Source organism: Myotis nattereri, assembly GCF_964212035.1.
Source record: "Myotis nattereri genome assembly, chromosome: 10".
Classification (NCBI taxonomy): Eukaryota; Metazoa; Chordata; class Mammalia; order Chiroptera; family Vespertilionidae; genus Myotis; species Myotis nattereri.
The window spans coordinates 64,826,545-64,845,732 of record NC_138085.1 but is presented as its reverse complement, the minus strand read 5'-3'; the positions used below and the strand labels follow the sequence as shown (position 1 = coordinate 64,845,732).

At 40.0% G+C, this 19,188-nt stretch overlaps 1 protein-coding gene across 1 annotated transcript in view; it reads right to left on the bottom strand.

Annotated features, from left to right (window-relative positions):
* Positions 1 to 19,188, bottom strand: part of DHX57 (DExH-box helicase 57) — a 48,189-nt gene that overhangs the window by 3,310 nt on the left and 25,691 nt on the right. The window contains exons 13-23 of the mRNA XM_081101260.1: positions 17,419 to 17,535; positions 14,445 to 14,541; positions 13,492 to 13,665; positions 12,102 to 12,302; positions 10,251 to 10,527; positions 8,001 to 8,096; positions 7,830 to 7,913; positions 5,278 to 5,412; positions 4,532 to 4,606; positions 2,026 to 2,160; positions 796 to 996 (exon numbers count right to left, since the gene is read on the bottom strand). Of these exons, the coding sequence (XP_080957386.1) occupies positions 796 to 996; positions 2,026 to 2,160; positions 4,532 to 4,606; positions 5,278 to 5,412; positions 7,830 to 7,913; positions 8,001 to 8,096; positions 10,251 to 10,527; positions 12,102 to 12,302; positions 13,492 to 13,665; positions 14,445 to 14,541; positions 17,419 to 17,535 (1,592 nt within the window). The remainder of the gene's footprint in view (positions 1 to 795; positions 997 to 2,025; positions 2,161 to 4,531; positions 4,607 to 5,277; positions 5,413 to 7,829; positions 7,914 to 8,000; positions 8,097 to 10,250; positions 10,528 to 12,101; positions 12,303 to 13,491; positions 13,666 to 14,444; positions 14,542 to 17,418; positions 17,536 to 19,188) is intronic.

Sequence of the window (19,188 nt, the reverse complement as noted above, 5' to 3'; positions counted from 1 at the left end):
ACACCAGAGTTTGAAGACTTAGTACGAAAACAGAATGTAAAATATCTCAATAAATTTTTATATTGATTATGTGTTGAAATTAAAATCTCTTAGATGTATTAGGCTACTTAATATATATTAAGATTAATTTGACGTCTTTTTACTTTTTTTAAATGTGGCTACTACAAAAATTGAAATTACATAGTGGCTCACATATTTCTATTGCATTGTGCTGCTTTAGACTTTACAGTTAAATACACCAGTATATTCCCTTTGTTTGAGTTGGTGTTTTTGCTTCTGGCAATGTAAGATTTCTAACAGATGCAAGCGTTAAGCTGAGTTTTTATTCCTTAAACATATGTACTGCCCGTTAAATGTTTTCTGCAGGCTCCACATAGTGCATAACTGATACCTGAGAATAAAGAATTCAGATCCATTACCTGTTTTTTTAATGGTAGAGGTAGACTCAGGGTTGATTTTTATTTATTTTTGCTCATCTATATTTTCTGATTTTTCTTTGGTGAGCACATTATTTGCATATCAATGAGGAAGGTCCAACACCTCACTCACAGCTTCTGTCCAGAATCATCCACACCAGCCCAGCCTGGGCTCCTCCTCTCAGGTGTGCTGCCGGAAGTCTTATTAAGGCTCTGCCCCTGGCGTCACTCCAGCCTCACCCTTTCTTAGTATCTCACTGCAGACCCATCATTCACTCTTAACCAGCTCTGTTGTCCTTGGTCCCTGAAGGAATGCCCTATACTTCATATTATCAAATCCCTTCATGGCTTGAGACTCACAGGATGGATCTGTCCTTACCTGATGCGAAGCAGCCGCAAAACGAATCCAACCATCATCCAAGGAGACAACGAACTCTCCCCTTTGAAGCTGCACATTCACTTGGCCTCCTCCGAACAAGACCAGTGGGTACACAGACACCATGCTGCAGTCGCGGATGAACACCCGACTAGTTTTGATCTTCTCGTGGTACAGCAGGTAGGGGCTGTCAAAGTGTCTGACCTGGAGCATAAAACCTCAGGTGATGACAGCAATGTCACTGGCAACATGAGGGGGCCTCCACCAGTCCCATGGATGCAAATACCACCTGTCGGTAACTTACAAAATCATCTCCAGTCTGTACCTTTCCAGACTTGTATGTGCAACTACCTACTTGACATCTCCACTTGGGCTCCAATAAGCGTGTCAAATTTCTTATGTTCAGAAGAAATTCCTGATTTCCCCTCCATGCAGTGTTCATTATCTAAGTAAACGGCACTCCCCTTCACCCCGTTGCTCAAACCCCAAAGAGTCATCCTTGATTGTACTTCCCCCCCTCACTCTATCTACATCATCGCTAAGTCCCGTCACCTTGCTAAGTCCTGCATGCTCTATTTTCAAAATACATAATGAACTGACACGTTCTGACCACTTCTATAGCCATCCCCTTGCGCAGTGCCGCCTATGTACTCGCCCTGCTCCTTTGCATCTTTACAGCTTCTATTCCACACAGCAACCACAGAGATGGTTTAAAAACACAAATCCAGTTAAGGGCTCAAAAGGCTCCAATGATTTCCCACAGACAAAATCCCAGATCCCTGCCATGGCTCACAAGGTCCTACATGACCTGACCATTGCCTACTTGTCCCCATTCACCCGCCACCCTCACCCTAATCATCCCACTGCACTTCCTGGAACACACCAACATGCTCCCTCTCGTGGTCTTCACACTTAATTCCTCTGCTGGAATGTTCTCTTTAGATACCTGCATGGCTTGCCCTTCCCTGCCCTTAGGATTTGCTCCATGGTTTGCTCTGCAGAGTTCTTCCCTGACCACTCTACGGAAAACAGCCCCTCTCCTATCTCTCAATCTCTCTGACTGATTTCTCTTCATAACATGTGTCACCAAGCTGAGGTGGTTTGCTTGCCTGTCTTCTCCAGTGATGCTGCTGGGCACAGCAAGTGATAGAGCACGGTTTGGCAGAACTTAAGGGACTGTGTTTCCCACCCCACCTGCCATATGTAACTGTGAGTACACCCTGCTATTCTGACCTGATAGTTCACTGATGAAGGGTGAATGTGCACATATCCATCGTTCTTGGTGACAAACTTCAGCTCATCTGATTTTGGTTGCATTCTGACAGCTCCAGTACTGGTCTTCTGAAACTTCCCTTCTGGGCTTTTCACCTAAACAACAGGTATTTTTAAAAATAGATATTTAAAATGTACATTTCCACTCAGGATGTATTCCCTGGCACAAAACCAGTCTTGTTTGAATGCCTTTGCTGTTTCTTCCCTCTATTACTTAGCTTCCTTTTGAAAGCAATATAAGCATACGTTTTGCTTTTCTTTTCAAACCATCAAGAATGTGCCAGGTCGGTGTGGTTCGGTAGCTGAGTGTTGACCATGAACCAGGAGGTCATGGTTCGATTCCCAGTCGGGGCACATGCTCGGATTGTGGGCTCAGTCCCCACTGGGGTTCGTGCAGGAGGCAGCCAATCAATGATTCTCCCTCATCATTGATGTTTCTTTCTCTCTCTCCTTCTCTGGAAAAAAAAAAAAAGAAGTGTGAACGTAGGTACAGTAGCACTGGGTGGCTACACCACATAGCAGCCACATGGGGGAGAAACTACATTGATATTTCAGGTATGCACTAATTATCAGGTGCAGAGATTTGGAACCTGCTGATTATCAATCTCAATCCCACATTTCCAAATGAATTCCTTTCAAAACAGCAAGAAAACATTGTATGAATAGAAAAAATCATATGAATAAACAGATTAGTCCATTTGAAAAAAAAAACTGAAAAGCTATGTATACACACATATATATGAATTATATATATATTACAAAAATCATGTTTCCTGTATAAATAACATATTAGGAAAAAAGAAAATAAAGACTTCCTGTAATCATCACATAATTAAGAAATAACTAGTATTATTTGATAAATATAATTTTAGTTTGTCTGTTAGGTTTATGTTATATGCTATATGTAGAAAACTAAACACAATATAAATACAAATGTACATATACACTGAAACTAATATAGGATCATTTTCTATAAATATATTTTTAAACTTAATATATTGAGAACTTTTTCCTGTTTTAAAATATTTTCCTAAAACATAATTCCTTTAAAAAAACCCCCCACATAATTCTTAATGGCAATATAGCACCTCATAATTTACCAATAAACTCTCCATTATTAGAAGTTTAGATTGTTCATTCTAACAGTTTATAATTGCAAACATTTCCCTGGATGCATCTTTATGCATATACTAGAGGCCCGATGCACGAAGATTCGTGCAAGAATAGGCCTTCCTTCCCCTGTCTGCTGGCACCAGCTTCCCTCCGGCACCCAGGACTCAGGCTGCTTCGCTCCTGCCGCCATTGCCACCCACTGGGGGCATGCTCTGAGCTGTGCCATGGCCACTGGAGCACGCCCCCACCCCTGGTGTGTGTCCGCTGAGGGGGTGGGGGTGTCACGCAGTCCCCTCCTGCCCACCTGCGCGCAGCTCCTCCTGAGCAGCTGTGATGCAGCTTCCTCCTGAGCCGGTTGTAATGCCCGGCTAATTTGCATATTACCACTTTATATCTATAGATGCAATTATTTCTTAATAATAAATCTTTAGAAATGAAACTGCTATGTAGAAAGGATGTATCAATTTTATTCCTACCAAAAGTTTGAGAGTGTTCATTATGGGGGGCTTATGACAGTAAATTTTGTCACCTCACAACTACCCAAAATCCATATTTTACTTTAGGGTTCACTCTTGGTGTTATATATTCTATGGGTTTGGGTAAATGTATAATGGCATGTATCCTTATTATGATATGTATTATTCTCACTGCCCTAAAATCTACTATGCTCTGCCTATTCGTCACCTCCCCAACCCCCGATTTTATTTTTGTCTCCATGGTTTTGTTCCAAATGATTTTTTAAAAATAAATTTCAAATGATTTGAAAAACATGCAAGTACTAAGCAGAAAACGAACCATAAATCAGTGAATGTCAACTGAGAATTTAACAAAAAGTTAAAAGAGAAGTGATTCAGTACTCCAACAAACTCAAATTCTAAGGTGACAAGGACTGGATAATGAGAACTCAGATGAGAGCCCAACAAGGGGTTTCCAGAAGTGCGTTGGCACAGGTGGTCCATGGCAAAGCACTGACTTGTTTGACTTTGTTCTTAGTCTAATTTTAGTCCAGGGAAAGGGCATAAGAGAAATGTAGTCAAATCAAGTTCCTATCTAACACAGAAGGATAGTTATTTAGGCATAGGTTTGCTGAGAAAGTAACATATATGTCCATTTTAATTCCTGGAATGTCATAATATGTCAGAAGGATTAAAGAAGCAACCCATTTTATACAATAAAAGTTCTTGAACAATGCATCTAAACAGGTTAAGGAAGTGAAGGTTTAGAAATATACACTAAGTTTAAAAGGCTGTGTGTGTGTTTGCATGTGTGAGATGATTAATGCTATGACTTAACTTATATCCTTGGCTCCAAGTGAGACAAGTTGTGGGAGAATCCAGGAAAAGCATTTTGTTACCTGCACTACATTTGGATACAGAGCAGCACACAGCATTGCTGATATCAGCTTGGGGTTCTCAGCATTTGAATTTGCCTGTGAGAGAAATGCAGCATTAATTTCATAAGTAATGTGGCTACTTTTGTCTGTGCCCTGGAATTTACCATTATATGTCATTTGATTTCTATTTTAAAACAGACAAAAGCTTCTAACTTCTATGCCTGTGCTAAAAAAATTGTATTTTCTAAGTGAAAAGTAGATCTATCGGAACACATTCACACAGGACCCACTCCAAGAAGCCCATGAAAACTCTTCCCAGATTTCTGCAAAGCAGCTACAAAGCCAGTGTTCCTAAGGCTCAGTAGAGAGAAAGATTCTGGTTCATGAGATGCTCACAACCTCCAGAAAGTACTAACTTCGCTTAGAACAGAGTGGCATCAGGTTCATCTTGAAGAAGTGTTCTTCCTATAGTTATACAAAAATTACTATTGGTTGGGAAAAAGCTGGTCTGATTTAAGAAGACATTATTGGAAAGTCGATTCTACCTCTTACGGATTTATCAAGAATCAGTGTGAAATTTAAAAAACAAAAACCCTTCTGGTTTTATCAGTGTTAGCTGACACTCATTTGTGGAAAGAAGAAAACCAAGACTGCCACAAAACCACTGCTCACAGGCTTGAGTGAAGGATGCCTACATGTGTTCCTGAGTTAAAATAGTATCCATGTGCGAATTAGAGAGAAATAAGAGCTAATTACACATTCTTTACCTCTTCTCCTGTGGCTTCCAGGATGCCATCTCCTCCCAGGGCCCTTTTCTCAATTTCTCTGGCTCTGAGTCCTTCCTTCGCAAAGCCTATATCTGATAACAGTTCAGTAAATTGCCGTTTGAGACTGGCCATTTCCTGAAAGAAGTAGAGAAAGTGTTTAAGCAGGGGCATCAACATATCAAAGGTAAGTGGAGACAGTCTTACAATGATGAATGAGACAGAAACTCATTACTTCAGTGGACAGTAATGAGGCTCATATGGGTTCATCAAACAGGTCATTTCCAAAAAGGCAGTTTACATGTATGCAAACCAGCAGAGCTAAATAGTTACAGAGAAATCAATAAGCTACAAAAACCCCAAAGATCATCCATTTACCTCTAGATTACATCTTAAAAATCATGTTCATTGGATTTTGGATTTTGGATAGGTCTGATGTTCCTGGAGATTCTCAGGTCAGCAAAAAATGCAGTTAATTTTGTTTGGGACCCGACTCCAGGTGACACTGCCTAGGTCTTTCCTACCTGCAGCTCTGCTCAGGTCCTCTTAGTTCTTTACCTGAGCCTAGAGTGGTTGGTTCTGCATTCACCACTTTCCCTTTCGCTTACCTTGAGGTCTCGTTGGCTCACATCTTTTCCTAGGAATAGGAACATTATTAACTGGCTTAGATTTAGACCCTCCTTTTTGTAGCTGAGCACAAGTATGAGAAAGAAAAAGCCCAAACCTCCTTCTCTTCTGGCTTCTGTTCAAATATAAGTTGCACATCAGACAACAGAAAAGGAGATAAAGACATCATGGGAACCGAGAGCGAAGCAACACTATCCTGTCTCTTGATGACAATGTGAGTGTTTTCTAGGAATGTCTCCAGTACATATGGAACATGGCAAAATATAACCGGAGTTAAATATGCCATAAATAAAGACATGGCTTTCACTGACATCTTGTTAAAGCAAGCTAGAGTTTAGTGAAAAGAGGGAACTCTATTTGATGGACCTCATAGAGCACAGCAAAATCTACATGTATCCTGGGGAAAAAAAAGAATGAGTAAATTTAGTAAAAATTGTAATTTAAAAGAAATATAATTTATACTTAAAAAATCTTAATGACCAGAGGAAATATGTATTATTGCATCTTACATATAAAAATGTCCTTTAGATTAGTGACTCTAACTCTTGCTGTGTATTAGAATCACTTGGTCAACCCAACAATGACAGCAAACAGATGCTGAGGCCCTACCCCTGGAGAGTCAATGAAACTGGCATGGGGTGGAACCTGGGCATTTTTACTTTTTTGTTGTAAGCTTCCTCAGGTGAATCTAATGTGCAGCCATAACTGAAAAATTATTGCTTTCGATGTACTTATAATACAGCTAGAAGCTTTGCTTTCTCAAAATGCCTCCCTGAAGTACATCTAAAGGCAGATGAGAATGAAGGCAAATACTGGCATGCATGCATTGTTCTAGGCACTGGGGATAGAGTGTTGGACAAAACAGATAAGGTCTCTGCTCTGATGGAGCTTCTGGGATAGAGAGATACATAAATAATGTCAGGTTCTGGTAAGTACTAAGGACATTAATTTTGTGTTCTACTCCAGGCCATCTTTTAATATGAAAGGAACGTTCTTCCCCCTTCCAGCCTCAAAACCTTCAAGTAAAACATTACTCAAAGATGTGCACCGCCCTAACCGGTTTGGCTCAGTGGATAGAGCGTCGGCCTGCGGACTCAAGGGTCCCAGGTTCGATTCCAGTCAAGGGCATGTGCCTTGGTTGCGGGCGCATCCCCAGTGGGGGGTGTGCGGGAGGCAGCTGATCAATGTTTCTCTCTCATCGATGTTTCTAACTATCCTTCTCCCTTCCTCTCTGTAAAAAATCAATAAAATATATTTTTAAAAAAGAAAAAAGATGGGCACCATCAGTATCTGGCTTCTTGTGCCACTTTGGAGGGGGATCTAGAAACACTGTCACAACAGAGGGCAGAGCCCTACCTGCTACCACACAGAAGAGGATACACCTTTTTCTTTCCTGTGTACTCATCATTGACATAGTAGCCTCTGATGGGCATAAGGAAAACTCACGAGGAAAATCTGGTTCAGTATTCATTCTTTGGTTTTAGGGGGAGGATTGGGGTTAACGATGCTCATAACCCACTTTGAGAACCTGCTAAAAGCATGATTCCTCTACCAAAATAAGGCACATATGTATAAGGATATGATTTTGCATACAATTTCAAGGGTTATGGACCCAGGTTGAGAATGCCTGGTAAAATTACTAAAAAAAAACTGACTTCCAGTAAGCAGCAAGCTTCGGAGAGCCTGTATTTCCCAGCCCTCCCCGTAAGTAAACACAAGCTCACTGAAAAAGGGAAAAGGTTTAGCACAGAAGGCCGATGTCATGCGTAGTTCAGGAGTCTGTCTCACACAGCTGGTAAAACTGAGCATATTCCAGAAATAACATTTTCAGTGTCAAGGCAGGACACACAAGATGAAGTTGCAGCACCCTCGGACGTGCTACTCCAATAGAAAATGAATGAGAACAAACTGCCACAGAAACAACTCACCTGAAGAACCCTGCCCGACAAGAAGTTCTGTCTGCAGTAATTATAACTTGTTCGCATACCTTCTTTCAGACTTAGCTGCCACCCCTAAATGTGGAAGAAAATCAAAATGAACTTTCTCTGTCTTTAGCACCAGCTCTGGAATAATCCTCAGCTATTAGGTTATATACTTACCTTATATGCTTGTAGAAGGGCCAGATAATCACTGTTTGCGAATGCAAATTCTAACTTTTTCTGGTTAGCTTCCTCTTTTTTATCCCAGGGAGACACCTAAGTGAGGAACATCAGATTTGAAGGACACATTTTACCTCCGGTTTCACATGGACTTTCCTACTGCTGAAGCAAGGTGCCCTGGGAAGTGTGTGTGTGGCACAGAGAGTACTCAGTTTGTGGCTGATTATAGGCATTACGGGCAAGCTACCGCTATGTGCCCTTGTGAGTCTGTCTGTCCACCCCAATAAGCTCTACTAGGTCTTTTAGTTCCTGGTGGCAAGATGTCATTAAAGAGACACTCATTCTGAAAGCTAGATCTGAAATCTAAAATTCTAACTTTTCAAACACCTTCCTTTTTAGGAGGGCCGGTGGGAAAAGGATTATATTTGGGAAATTAACATTATGTTTACAAAACCCAGCAAAGGGCAGATGCTTAAGTTTAGGCTAAGGATGACATCAGTATTTGTAATGAACATTAATATTTCTGTATTCCAATAAAACAAAGCAGCCAGTGAGAGGTTTATTTAGACGATTTGAGACAGAGGTCCTACTCACAACAATACCGACCCACATGCCCCTGAGTAAGCTACATTACCCACTCAGGTCCTTGGTTTTGTCATTTGTTGTTAAATGAGGGGACTGAACTAAGATCTTTTTGCAGATCTATGTGTTTACAATTTTATGAAGTATAACATTAAAGCTGAATAAAATGGGTACATTAATCTATTCCCCGATCTCTCTGAGACAAGCCACGGTGAAAAGGCCGAGTGACACTCTATCCAACAACAGCAGAACATCCATTCTTAAGTCCACATGACACACTCTCCAGGACAGAGTATATGGTTGGCCATAATTCAAAGCTTAATAACCTTTAAAGGGCTAAAATGATACAAAGTATGTTCTCTGGCCATAATAGAATGAAATTAGAAATCAATAATGGAAAAAACTGGGAAACTCATGAGTATGTGGACATTAAAGAACACATGCCTAAATAACCAACTGGTACCAGAAAAACTAAAAACAGAAATCAGAAAATACTTGAGATGGAAACAACCACAAATGTCCATCAAGTACTGAATGCATAAATAAAGTGTGGCATATTCATACAAAGGAATATTATTTGGTCATAAAAAGGATGAAGTACTGATGCATGCTATAATATAGATGAATCTTAAAAGCATTATACTAAGTGAAGAAGCCTGTCAGAAAAGACCACATATTATATTATTTCATCAATATTAAATGTCCAGAAGAGGCAAATCTATAGAGACAGAAAGTAGACTGGACTGGAGTGGATGGGAGAATTAAAGGGAACTGGGGAGTGAGGTGGTAAAATATTCTAAATCTGACTATGGTGATGACTGCACACAGTATTAAAAACTAATGAGTTGTACACTTTGGATGAATTATTTATAATAATAAAAGCATAATATGCTAATTAGACTGGACGTCCCTCCAGACGACCTTCTGGACAAAGCTGTGGCGGGCGAGGGCTGAGGCAGAGGCGGCCCCCGCAGTGGGCAGGGGCTGAGGCAGAGGCAGTTGCGGGGGGTCCGAGCCGCTTGCATGAATTTTGTGCATCAGACCTCTAGTATTTCAATAAAGCTGTTAAAAAAAAGAAGTGGTCCAATGTATTCACTCCCTGGTAAAATCATGCAGAGGGACCTTTTACTAGTACTTGTTTGCATTTTCTGATTTTCCTATAATGAGCAAGTTTAGCCAGTTTTTTAATTAAAAAAATTTAGATTATTTTAATAAGTTAGATCTCCAGTTCTTCATCTTCACTTGGGGTATGGATTTATTTGAGGGTCAGATAAAAGTTATAGACACTGTACCCTGAAAAATTCACATACAAGTACAAGAAAATTTTTAGGTGGCTCACATAACCCTGTAGCCCCACAGTCCCCTTAGAGACCAATGGACTCTAGTTTATTTTATTTTAATTTTTAAATATATTTTTATTGATTTTGGAGAGGAAATGACAGAGAGAGAGAGAGAGAGATAGAGAGAGAGATAGAAACATCAATGATGAGAAAGAAACATTGATTGGCTGCTTCCTGCATGTCCCTCACTGGGGATAAAGCCTGCAACCCCGGTATGTGCTCCTACTGGGAATCGAACCATGACCTCCTGATTCATAGGTCGATGTTCAACCACTAAGCCACGCTGGCGGGGCCTGGACTCCATTTTAGATGAATGTTGTTTACTTACAAAAGGAGATTTAAAAGCCAAACTGGCAGCGATGGTGAGAGCAGGATCCAAACAGCGGAAGATAGACCCAAATAGCATCAGTTTGCCAATTCTCACATCCACAGGCAGAGAGGCTAAGTGATACCCAAGGGGGGTCAGTTTTTCATCTGTAGTTAATGCTCCCAAGTCTCGTAATCGTATTTTTGAGGCACGAAGAGAATCAGGGTGTGGTGGTTCAATGAGCCGAGAGAACACTGATTGGAGATTATGAGTGCTAAACATTTCCAAAATTTTAATTCTGGGGAAAAAAATAATTTGACAATTTTATTTATGATGGGATCACACCAAGAAATAAGCTTCTTTCATGAATAAAAATTTATACATATAAAAGCCTAATATGCAATGTGTCCCCTCGGGAGTTCAACCACTTGCTATGACGTGTGCTGACCACCAGGGGCCAGCGCGGAATGAAGGAAGGCCCTGGCAGGCAGCCGCTAGAGACTCTGCCGTGCATGAATTTTGTGTACAGGGCCTCTAGTAGTTTATAATTTCTTAGATATATGCTTTCATAAGCCAGACAATGTTGGTTAAAAAAAAAATCTCTTATGTCTCCTCATTCTCCAGCAATAAATTGCAGAAACACATTCAGATTCTAAAATTTATTGAGATTAAGAAAATTCTCTCTATAAACTTTCAAAATGCTTCTTTCCATAATAGTGGAATCAAATCATGAAATAAAATTGGAATGATCCACTTATTCTCTTTCCCACATCTGAAATTGCATAATAATTGTTTCTAAAATCAATCTGCACTGTGTCCTGACTTTTCACAGCTCTTGAAAAGCTATTGTTTTACATTATGAATTTAAGCATTTTTCAGAGGAAAAAAATCTTATATTTCTTTATTTCACTTATATGCATTTCCTTTTTAAGCTGTGAACCTTTATAGGTTCACATATGATTTATTATTATTATTTATTTTTCATTTTTATTTTTTGGTAAATAAAAATTTAAGTGGATTACTGTCAAGGCATATGTTAAAGTGAAACATCTATGTGATCTAAGTGGAAAAAAGCTAGATACCATATTAAATCATATGTGCTACGTATATAACATTTCCCCTTTTCTCATACTCCCTCAAGGGTCAATCAACTTCAAAGCTCTCTCCAATCCCTTCACTGCTCTTCATTTGCATTGTTACTACCTTAATTCAAGGCATCTGCTTGCCCAGTTTCTTCACCATGAACACTTGTATCCTACAGTACCCCTGTGCTTAGCCCAACCTCTGGCAAATGGAAGGCTCTTAAAATAAATTTGCTGGATAAAAGAAGAGCTATAACATCTTTACACAAGTAACTTATTTCCTTTGCGTTACTATTTTATGGGCATACATCACTTAGACCCAAAGTGATGAGTGGGTCTAAGGGCATGGACAGTTTTAGAGTTCTTGTATAATGCCAAGCAAATTTTCAGATAGGTTGAACCATAGATTTCCCAACTGCAGTAACGTTGAGTTTGATCATTCATTCATTAAATTCCATTTTATCATACTTATTCTTATTTGTTCATCTGGTAAATAATGGAGTTTTTAAGTAGTTTTTGTTCACTTTGCTCTACCTGATAATGAGGCTGTTGATTTTTCCATGTGATGATTTAATATTGATGGAACCCATAACTTATTCTCGATATGTTAGATTCCTTTTCTGACTCACAAAGGTATTCTTAAGGTCTATTATAGGACTATCCTCTCCAATGTAACAGATCTTTATGTGCAGAAACTTAAAAGGAATGGTATAGGTAACACTGAAGAACTCTTTCCATGTCCATTCTCAGCAAAATGTCTCCTACTAAAAAAAAGAAAACATGGATGTACCTTAGACAGAGCTGTTCCAATGGCACTCTTTGTATTTCTGGCAGCTGCTGCTTTAAAAGCTGGTGACTGAAGTGATGGCTAGTGAACAAATGAAAGCAGACCCCAGATGCAACACGACCAGCTCGACCTTTCCTTTGCAGAGCATTGGCTTGAGAGACAAAAGTATCCTCTAGACTTTCCATCCCTTTGCTGGCATCATATCTATAAAGAAAAATAAAATGTCAGAAAGGGCTATTTTATAAAGACATGGCCAAGACTCGACTTAGCATGGAGATTAAATGAAACACCTTCCATCTGTAGGACACAGTGTCCTCTGGGTTCTGCGATAGTTGAGTCCCTGGCAGGAAATTAGTGCTACTTTGAAGGGTATCGAACGCTACTACATACAATCTATTTAACTCTTCTTCTTTTTTTTTTTTTTTCCTATAAATGCATTTATATGGAGAAAATGAAATTTAAGACTAACCAACCACAAGCAATCAACTAGGTTTTCCCAAAGGATTTTCTTGCTTTGCTTCCTGGTCTGTTTTCTAACAGCCTTTCCCACAGCTCCTGTCCAAAAAGTGCTCCTAACCACTTCCAGTTTGGCACCGCCCAATGCCAATCGGTTTGCTCAAGTCAACTCTTGAAAAATTTAATGCGCCTCAGTTTCTCTTGTAACATTGGATATCACATTGTCCTTCCCGATAGGGATTCCTCAGAGTTCACATCTGGCCCGTGAGAAATACCTGTAATTTTTGCTGGTCAGCTAGAGAAGTGACTTGGTTTCCAGTGCAGCTCTCTCCTCTCAGCTCTGTCTCCTCAGGCCTAAGCAGCCTTCGCCTCTCACTCCGTCTTTCTGTGCCTCAAATCCAGGGGACTCCTGCCAAGCCCTCCCAATGATTCTCCTGAAGATCCCTTTATCACTTGGTGACGAGAAACATTACCCACTCTTCACTAAGGTGGAGATGCACAGTCGAACAACGTTGTTGAACTGTGCATCTTCTCTTTTTAAAAAATTTTTTCATCTTTATTTTTGACAAATAAAAATTGTATATAGTTAAGGTGTACAATGTGATGTTTGGATATATGTAGACTTTGTGAAATGATTTCAATATCAAAGTAATTAACATATACCAACTTCCATATCAATGCTTTTTCATTCAAGCACAAGTAAAGCATATAAAAAAAGGAGGAAAACTAATTAATTACTTCCAAAACCTTAAACTTTCCATCTCCGCCTGACTTTAAGAATATGAACCGACTATAGACTCACTCATATATCTATATAGTTTTCATAAAATATTTTTTCAAACACAATCCATGTAGTTTAATAGCATTAACTATTAAGAGCTTTGTCATTCTAATGAGGCATCTTTAGCCCCTCCCTTATACTGCCAAAAGATAATACCTCTTTTCTTTCATTTTCCCAGAATCGATGACATAGACAACATCATCAATGGTTATGGATGTCTCAGCAATGTTGGTGGAAATTATAATCTTAGTTACACCTACAGGAGGTTTTATGAACACAGCTTGCTGCTCTTCACTGGATAAAGATGAATGAAGTGGGTGAACAACACATCTGAAAGGCAATAAAAGCACAGTGAGTGTTCTAGTGTAATGCTAAAATTGGACTACAGTGGGTGGATTTCTATTTAACCATCACACCAAGAATAGCAGCTTCCCCATCACCACCCACCCTCAGGGCTCAGCTCTTCTGAATGGGAAGGTGCTTTCTGATTCTGACAAAGTATTTACTCATCCTATGAAACTCAAAACCTTGCATCAACTTGGGGAAAACTGGAGTGTAATTCAGTAGTAAATAATCAAGAAGGCTAAATAGTTGACATTTTACAAGAGCACACATTCATTTTTTCCCTACTTTTAAATCCAGAGCACAAGAGGCAGAGACAGTGATGTACACTAAGAAATTACATTCTTATATTTCTAGGGAGTTTTCATCTGTCAAGTAGTTGTCTCCTTCGATATGAAGACACACCCAATGTTTCTTTCCACCAGAATAGAAATTACTGAAAATTATTTTTTCTCAAAATGGGATCATTTCTTTGTTGTTACTAACTCTGGCTTCTCCCGTGCCCTGTATCTGGCAACTAGAATTACATGCAAATTTGCTGAGTCACTATGCTAAGTGAAGAGAAATATTTTTATTTAATGGCATGGGAATGACTGTTTTTCTGGAACAAACAGGTTTGTCTATCTCCAGCTGGCATAAACAAATGTATTCTAGAGGAGTGACAGCAGAATCTAAAGAAGATGATGACTGTAAAAAGACCTTTCTGGTTACTCTTCTTTGCATATAACTGCAATAGAGATTGCGGATACAGAAAGCAATTAACTTACCGATAACTACGTCTGTTGTTGAAAAGAGAATTAGACTGTAGCTGTTCATAAAGCATTTTGATTTCTGCCAATCCCGGTAAAAATACAAGTATAGCACCTGGGTATATAAAGAGAATCAATCAGATAGAGGCAAAAAGGGAAAAACTAACAGATTATAAAGCTATTTTTAATGAAAAAAAAAAAAAAGCAATAATCTGAGATTTTTCACTTTCAGTTTTCTTGTAAAGTCCCCAAGGAATTAATAGATAACAAACTTTTAAAATATATTTTCTGACTAAATTACTACAAGATAAATGGGATATTATCTTTCTGCAACAGGAAAAACAGCAGAGTGGGAAAATATAATGCCTTAACTTATACAAGCATCATTAGCAAAGCTCTTTAAACATATTTCTTCAGTGCACTGGTCACTGACATTTCTATAGGAAGATTATCCTTCTCATCTGTTAAGGTAGGAAAACTCTTCTTTCTATTACTAAAAAATACCCATAAACATTTGACTGAAAATGAAACAAAGAAACTATAATTTGCTTGCCAACCTGGTAATCTAAATTTAGACATATGTGGAAATGTAGCACATCAAATAACCATGCCATTTAATGGTTTATGGGCTTAAAAAACAAATCCTCACTCAGGACTATATTTTATAGATTATTTAGAGAGAGAAAGGAAGGGAGGGAGGGAGGCAAGGAAGGAAGGAGAAAGAAAGAGCTAGATTATCCGTTGCCTCATGTACATGCCCTGACTGAGGACTGAACTCACAACCTTGGTATGTGTCTTGACTGGGAATCCATGCGACGACACCCCAATCAACTGAGCCACACCAGCCAGGGTGGTTTATGAGCTTTTAAATTTTTCATTAAAGAAAATAAGCAGTGATAACTGATTATACAGTATATTTCTGAAGAGCAATCACTCAGTGATAGTTACCTTCTTCCATGCTTTATTCGGAGAGGAAATTGGCACACATCTTTAATCTCACAAATATTTATTGGGTACCTATGTCACCTCTGTGCTAGGTACAATGGGATATAAAACAAAGATCTGTCCATAAGAACTCCTGACCTGTTATTTATTGCAGTTATTCTCCCCACTAAGTAAGTAAGGAAACTATCCTATATAATCCTAGATAATAAAACCATAATATGCTAAGTGTCCGACCGATTGGTCGACTGCTCGACCAGTCGCTATGACGTGCACCAACCACTAAGGGCCAGACTGATCGGGACTGGGCAAGAGGGCCAGACATACCCAGGAGCCCTCCCGTGGTCACTCCCTGGCCGGCTGGCCCTCACTGGGACTGGGTGTGATGGCCCCAATTGCTGGCTGGGCCAAGGGACCCCACCCATGCACAAATTCGTGCACCGGTCCTCTAGTCTATATATATAAAAGGCTAATATGCCAAGTGTCCGACTGTCCGACTGGTCACTATGATGCACACTGACCACCAGGGGGCAGACACTCAATGCAGGAGCTGCCGAGCTGCAGTGACTTGGCAGCGGTGGTTCTCGGGTGATGCACCTGGAGACCAGAGGGGAGGGAGTCCAATTCCTCGTGGGGCCATGCAATTCCACCTTCGGCCGTGGGTTATGTTGTTGTTGGGGGCACTGTCAGCCCAAATCTGGTTTACTGCACACTTGCGTTTGCATTCCACACCCTGTACGACAGCAACTTTGCAGAGTGCCCTCTTGCACTCTGGGACCCCTCGGGGGATGTTGGAGAGCTGGTTTTGGCCCAATCCCTGCAGGCCAGGCTGAGGGACCCCACCTGCTGGAGGGACCCTGCTCACTCGGCAGACGCTGGGGAGGGACCACAGGAGGTTGGCTCCAGGGCCCGTCTCGCCCAGCCCACCCCACCGGCCACCTTCTAATTAATTTCCTTTCACTGTGCACGAATCCATGCACTGGGTCACTAGTATTACAGTGGGGCCTTGACTTACGAGTTTAATTCGTTCTGTGACGGAGCTCATAACTCAAATTACTCGTATGTCAAATCACTGTGACGTTTGCTGTGCCAACTAGTGGTGGGGTATCTGAAGCTGGCTCATAACCCCAATTTTTTTGAGCTTGCAACTCAAAGCAAAAAATTGGCCGAGAGACAGCTCGTATCTCAAAAAAACTCGTTAGTCAGGACACTCGTAAGTCAAGGCCCCACTGTATTACAAAAATGAAACTCTGAAGAAGGGTGAAGGTATGTTTTTGAGCTGGTTTTAACACTACATAGTATACAAAGCATGCTCACAGACATGATTTCATTTGATCCTCACAGCCACCTTAGAATGACCCTGTAACTTGGCCAGGTCACAGAGTCAGTAAGAGTGGAGCTTGGACACAAACCTAGGGTTTCTGATATCAGACCCATTCTCTTTCCATTACATACTGTATGCTCCTCCCTACTAAAATACCACACCATTTAAGAGTGGTATGATAATCTACATGGATGGAAGAAAATATTTTGTCCATATATTTATGTGTCTTCTGATCTGTTCTGCCCTCATGGCTTGGCCATCTATTTTAGGGATATCTGTAATAATCACTTTACCCAAGCTTATGGAGTTCCTGAGTAGCACAGCTGGGGTGTTTATCAGACTCTAAAGCTGTTCTCTTAACCCCAATGCCCTTTGGCCTTGGTGTGCAAAGTCTTCATGAAATTCAAACACTCACTACTAGGCTCCCATTTAGCCAGGGCCTGAGTGGGTAACAATGGATCATCCAGGCCTTCTTTTCGGTTTTCTTCCTTTGGGACTTTGTATTGTTAACATCTTTTTGTTTGGTGAGAGCAAGAGTGAAGAGCAAAAAAAGTGGGTGAACCTCAAAAGGTAAAAGGTAAAATTTTTCCTGAAAAGCCTAACAAGCAACTTTACATATAACTGGGGTGGGGTGAGGGCTCCAGGAAGGGAGGTGCCCATGATCTCGGAAAGTAAGCGCCTTCCCTTTTGCCATCTTACACATAAATGGAGACAAGAAGCAGTTACCTGGGGGGTAGGAGTGCTTTCCCTCCACAATCCATTCTAACAAGGCCTCGATTAATTCAAGATTAACCTTTTCAAAATCCATGATGGACATCGTTTTGATGACTGATTTGCTAACCCCTGAAAGAAAGGTAAAAAAGAAGGATAATTATACCTTATTGAAGATATATGCCTGGGAACTAGGTGAGTGTCTTGATGTGATTTAACCACACAGATGTTAACATTTGTTGTACTAAAATGAATTTTGTTTCTTTCAGTTTCTCAGAACATACATGCTTACTCAAAAAACTTCCTGCTTGAACAATGACCCAAAGAGCAAGCCCCTAACCCTGCTGGGAAGGTCCAGATATGCCACTTTTTTTTTTCTTTTGGTTAATCCTCACCCGAGGATATCTGTTCATTGATTTTAGAGAGAGTAGAAGGGAAGGGGAAAGGCAGAAATAGAAACACTGATGTGAGAGAGACGACTGGTTGCCTCCCACATGGGCAGGCGGACGCACTATCCACCGAGCGAAATCGGCTAGGGTGAGATAGGCCACTTCTTTTCCTCCTTCCTTCCCCTCTTTTATCTACCACACACTTGTTGACAATTTCAGTCCTAAAAATAAAACTCCAAGTCAAATACATTCTAGAAACCTCTTCCAGATTTAACCAAGTCATAGTCTGTCCAGGTAACATTAACCCATGGAAATTAATGGACAGAAATCACAACTTTCACCAGCATCTTTACAACAGAGACTCTTAACCTTTTGGTTCACTTGAGAAAATGATAAAAGTTATGATCTTCTTTGAAACATACATGTGATTCCAATGGCTTCACCAATATCTCTGAAGTCTATCCATACTTTCAGGTTACGGGTCGACAATTTCCTTTTAATTTATTTGAGGCCTAATAAAATATACAGGTCCTGAGGTTGCATTATAAGCCCCAGCTCTGTGAAAATCAAGTATCATGGGGAGATAGCTCCCTGAAGACTGCTGCCCTTTCCTCTTGGGTCCTCCTAACGGTCTATCACCCTAAGTACAGCCTAATTGGGACAAAATAACTGCAACTGGTATTGAGGAAGGGAATGCTCAAAAGTTTGAAGAAGCAAAAAAGCAGTTTCTAAACAATGCTTTTCTAGGCTCTGTTGGTTAAACATGAAAAGGAAGGAAGAAATAGGCTATATAAATAAGGGTGTGGTTGGGTGTGGAAGGCAGACAAGGAAGGATTTCTAGTTGTCAAGGTTCCAAACAGACTTTTCAAAAAGGAAAAAGGATTAACTAACTGCACAAAGAGGAAGAGATGTGAAAAACATTTTTTAAAAATATTTTGGCAGTTTTTATTAATCAATTATATACTTTAAAGGACTGATTTTTTTTTTTACTAGAAAAAAATTTAAAAATTGAGCTTGGGAACATATTTAATTTTCTGAAAAGTGAAAGAGCACGGAGATCAACTAGATCAAGTATTTTTTTACAGGGACGGGGAGGCTCAGAGAAGCTAAACAACCAGCCCAGCACCCAACAGAAACTAGGGGCAAAGCTGGGTTTTCTGACCCAAATCTGCCATCCCTCTTTCTTAGAAAGGAAGTCTTAGAAGTACTTTCTGAACGTTGGTAACCTCTATGTTTGAAATAAGAAAGGCATTGCTTAGATCCAGTCATAACTCTTTTCTTTCTTTATTTTTTTTTATTTTTTTTTAAAATATGTTTTATTGATTTTTTACAGAGAGGAAGGGAGAGAGATAGAGAGTCAGAAACATCGATGAGAGAGAAACATCGATCAGCTGCC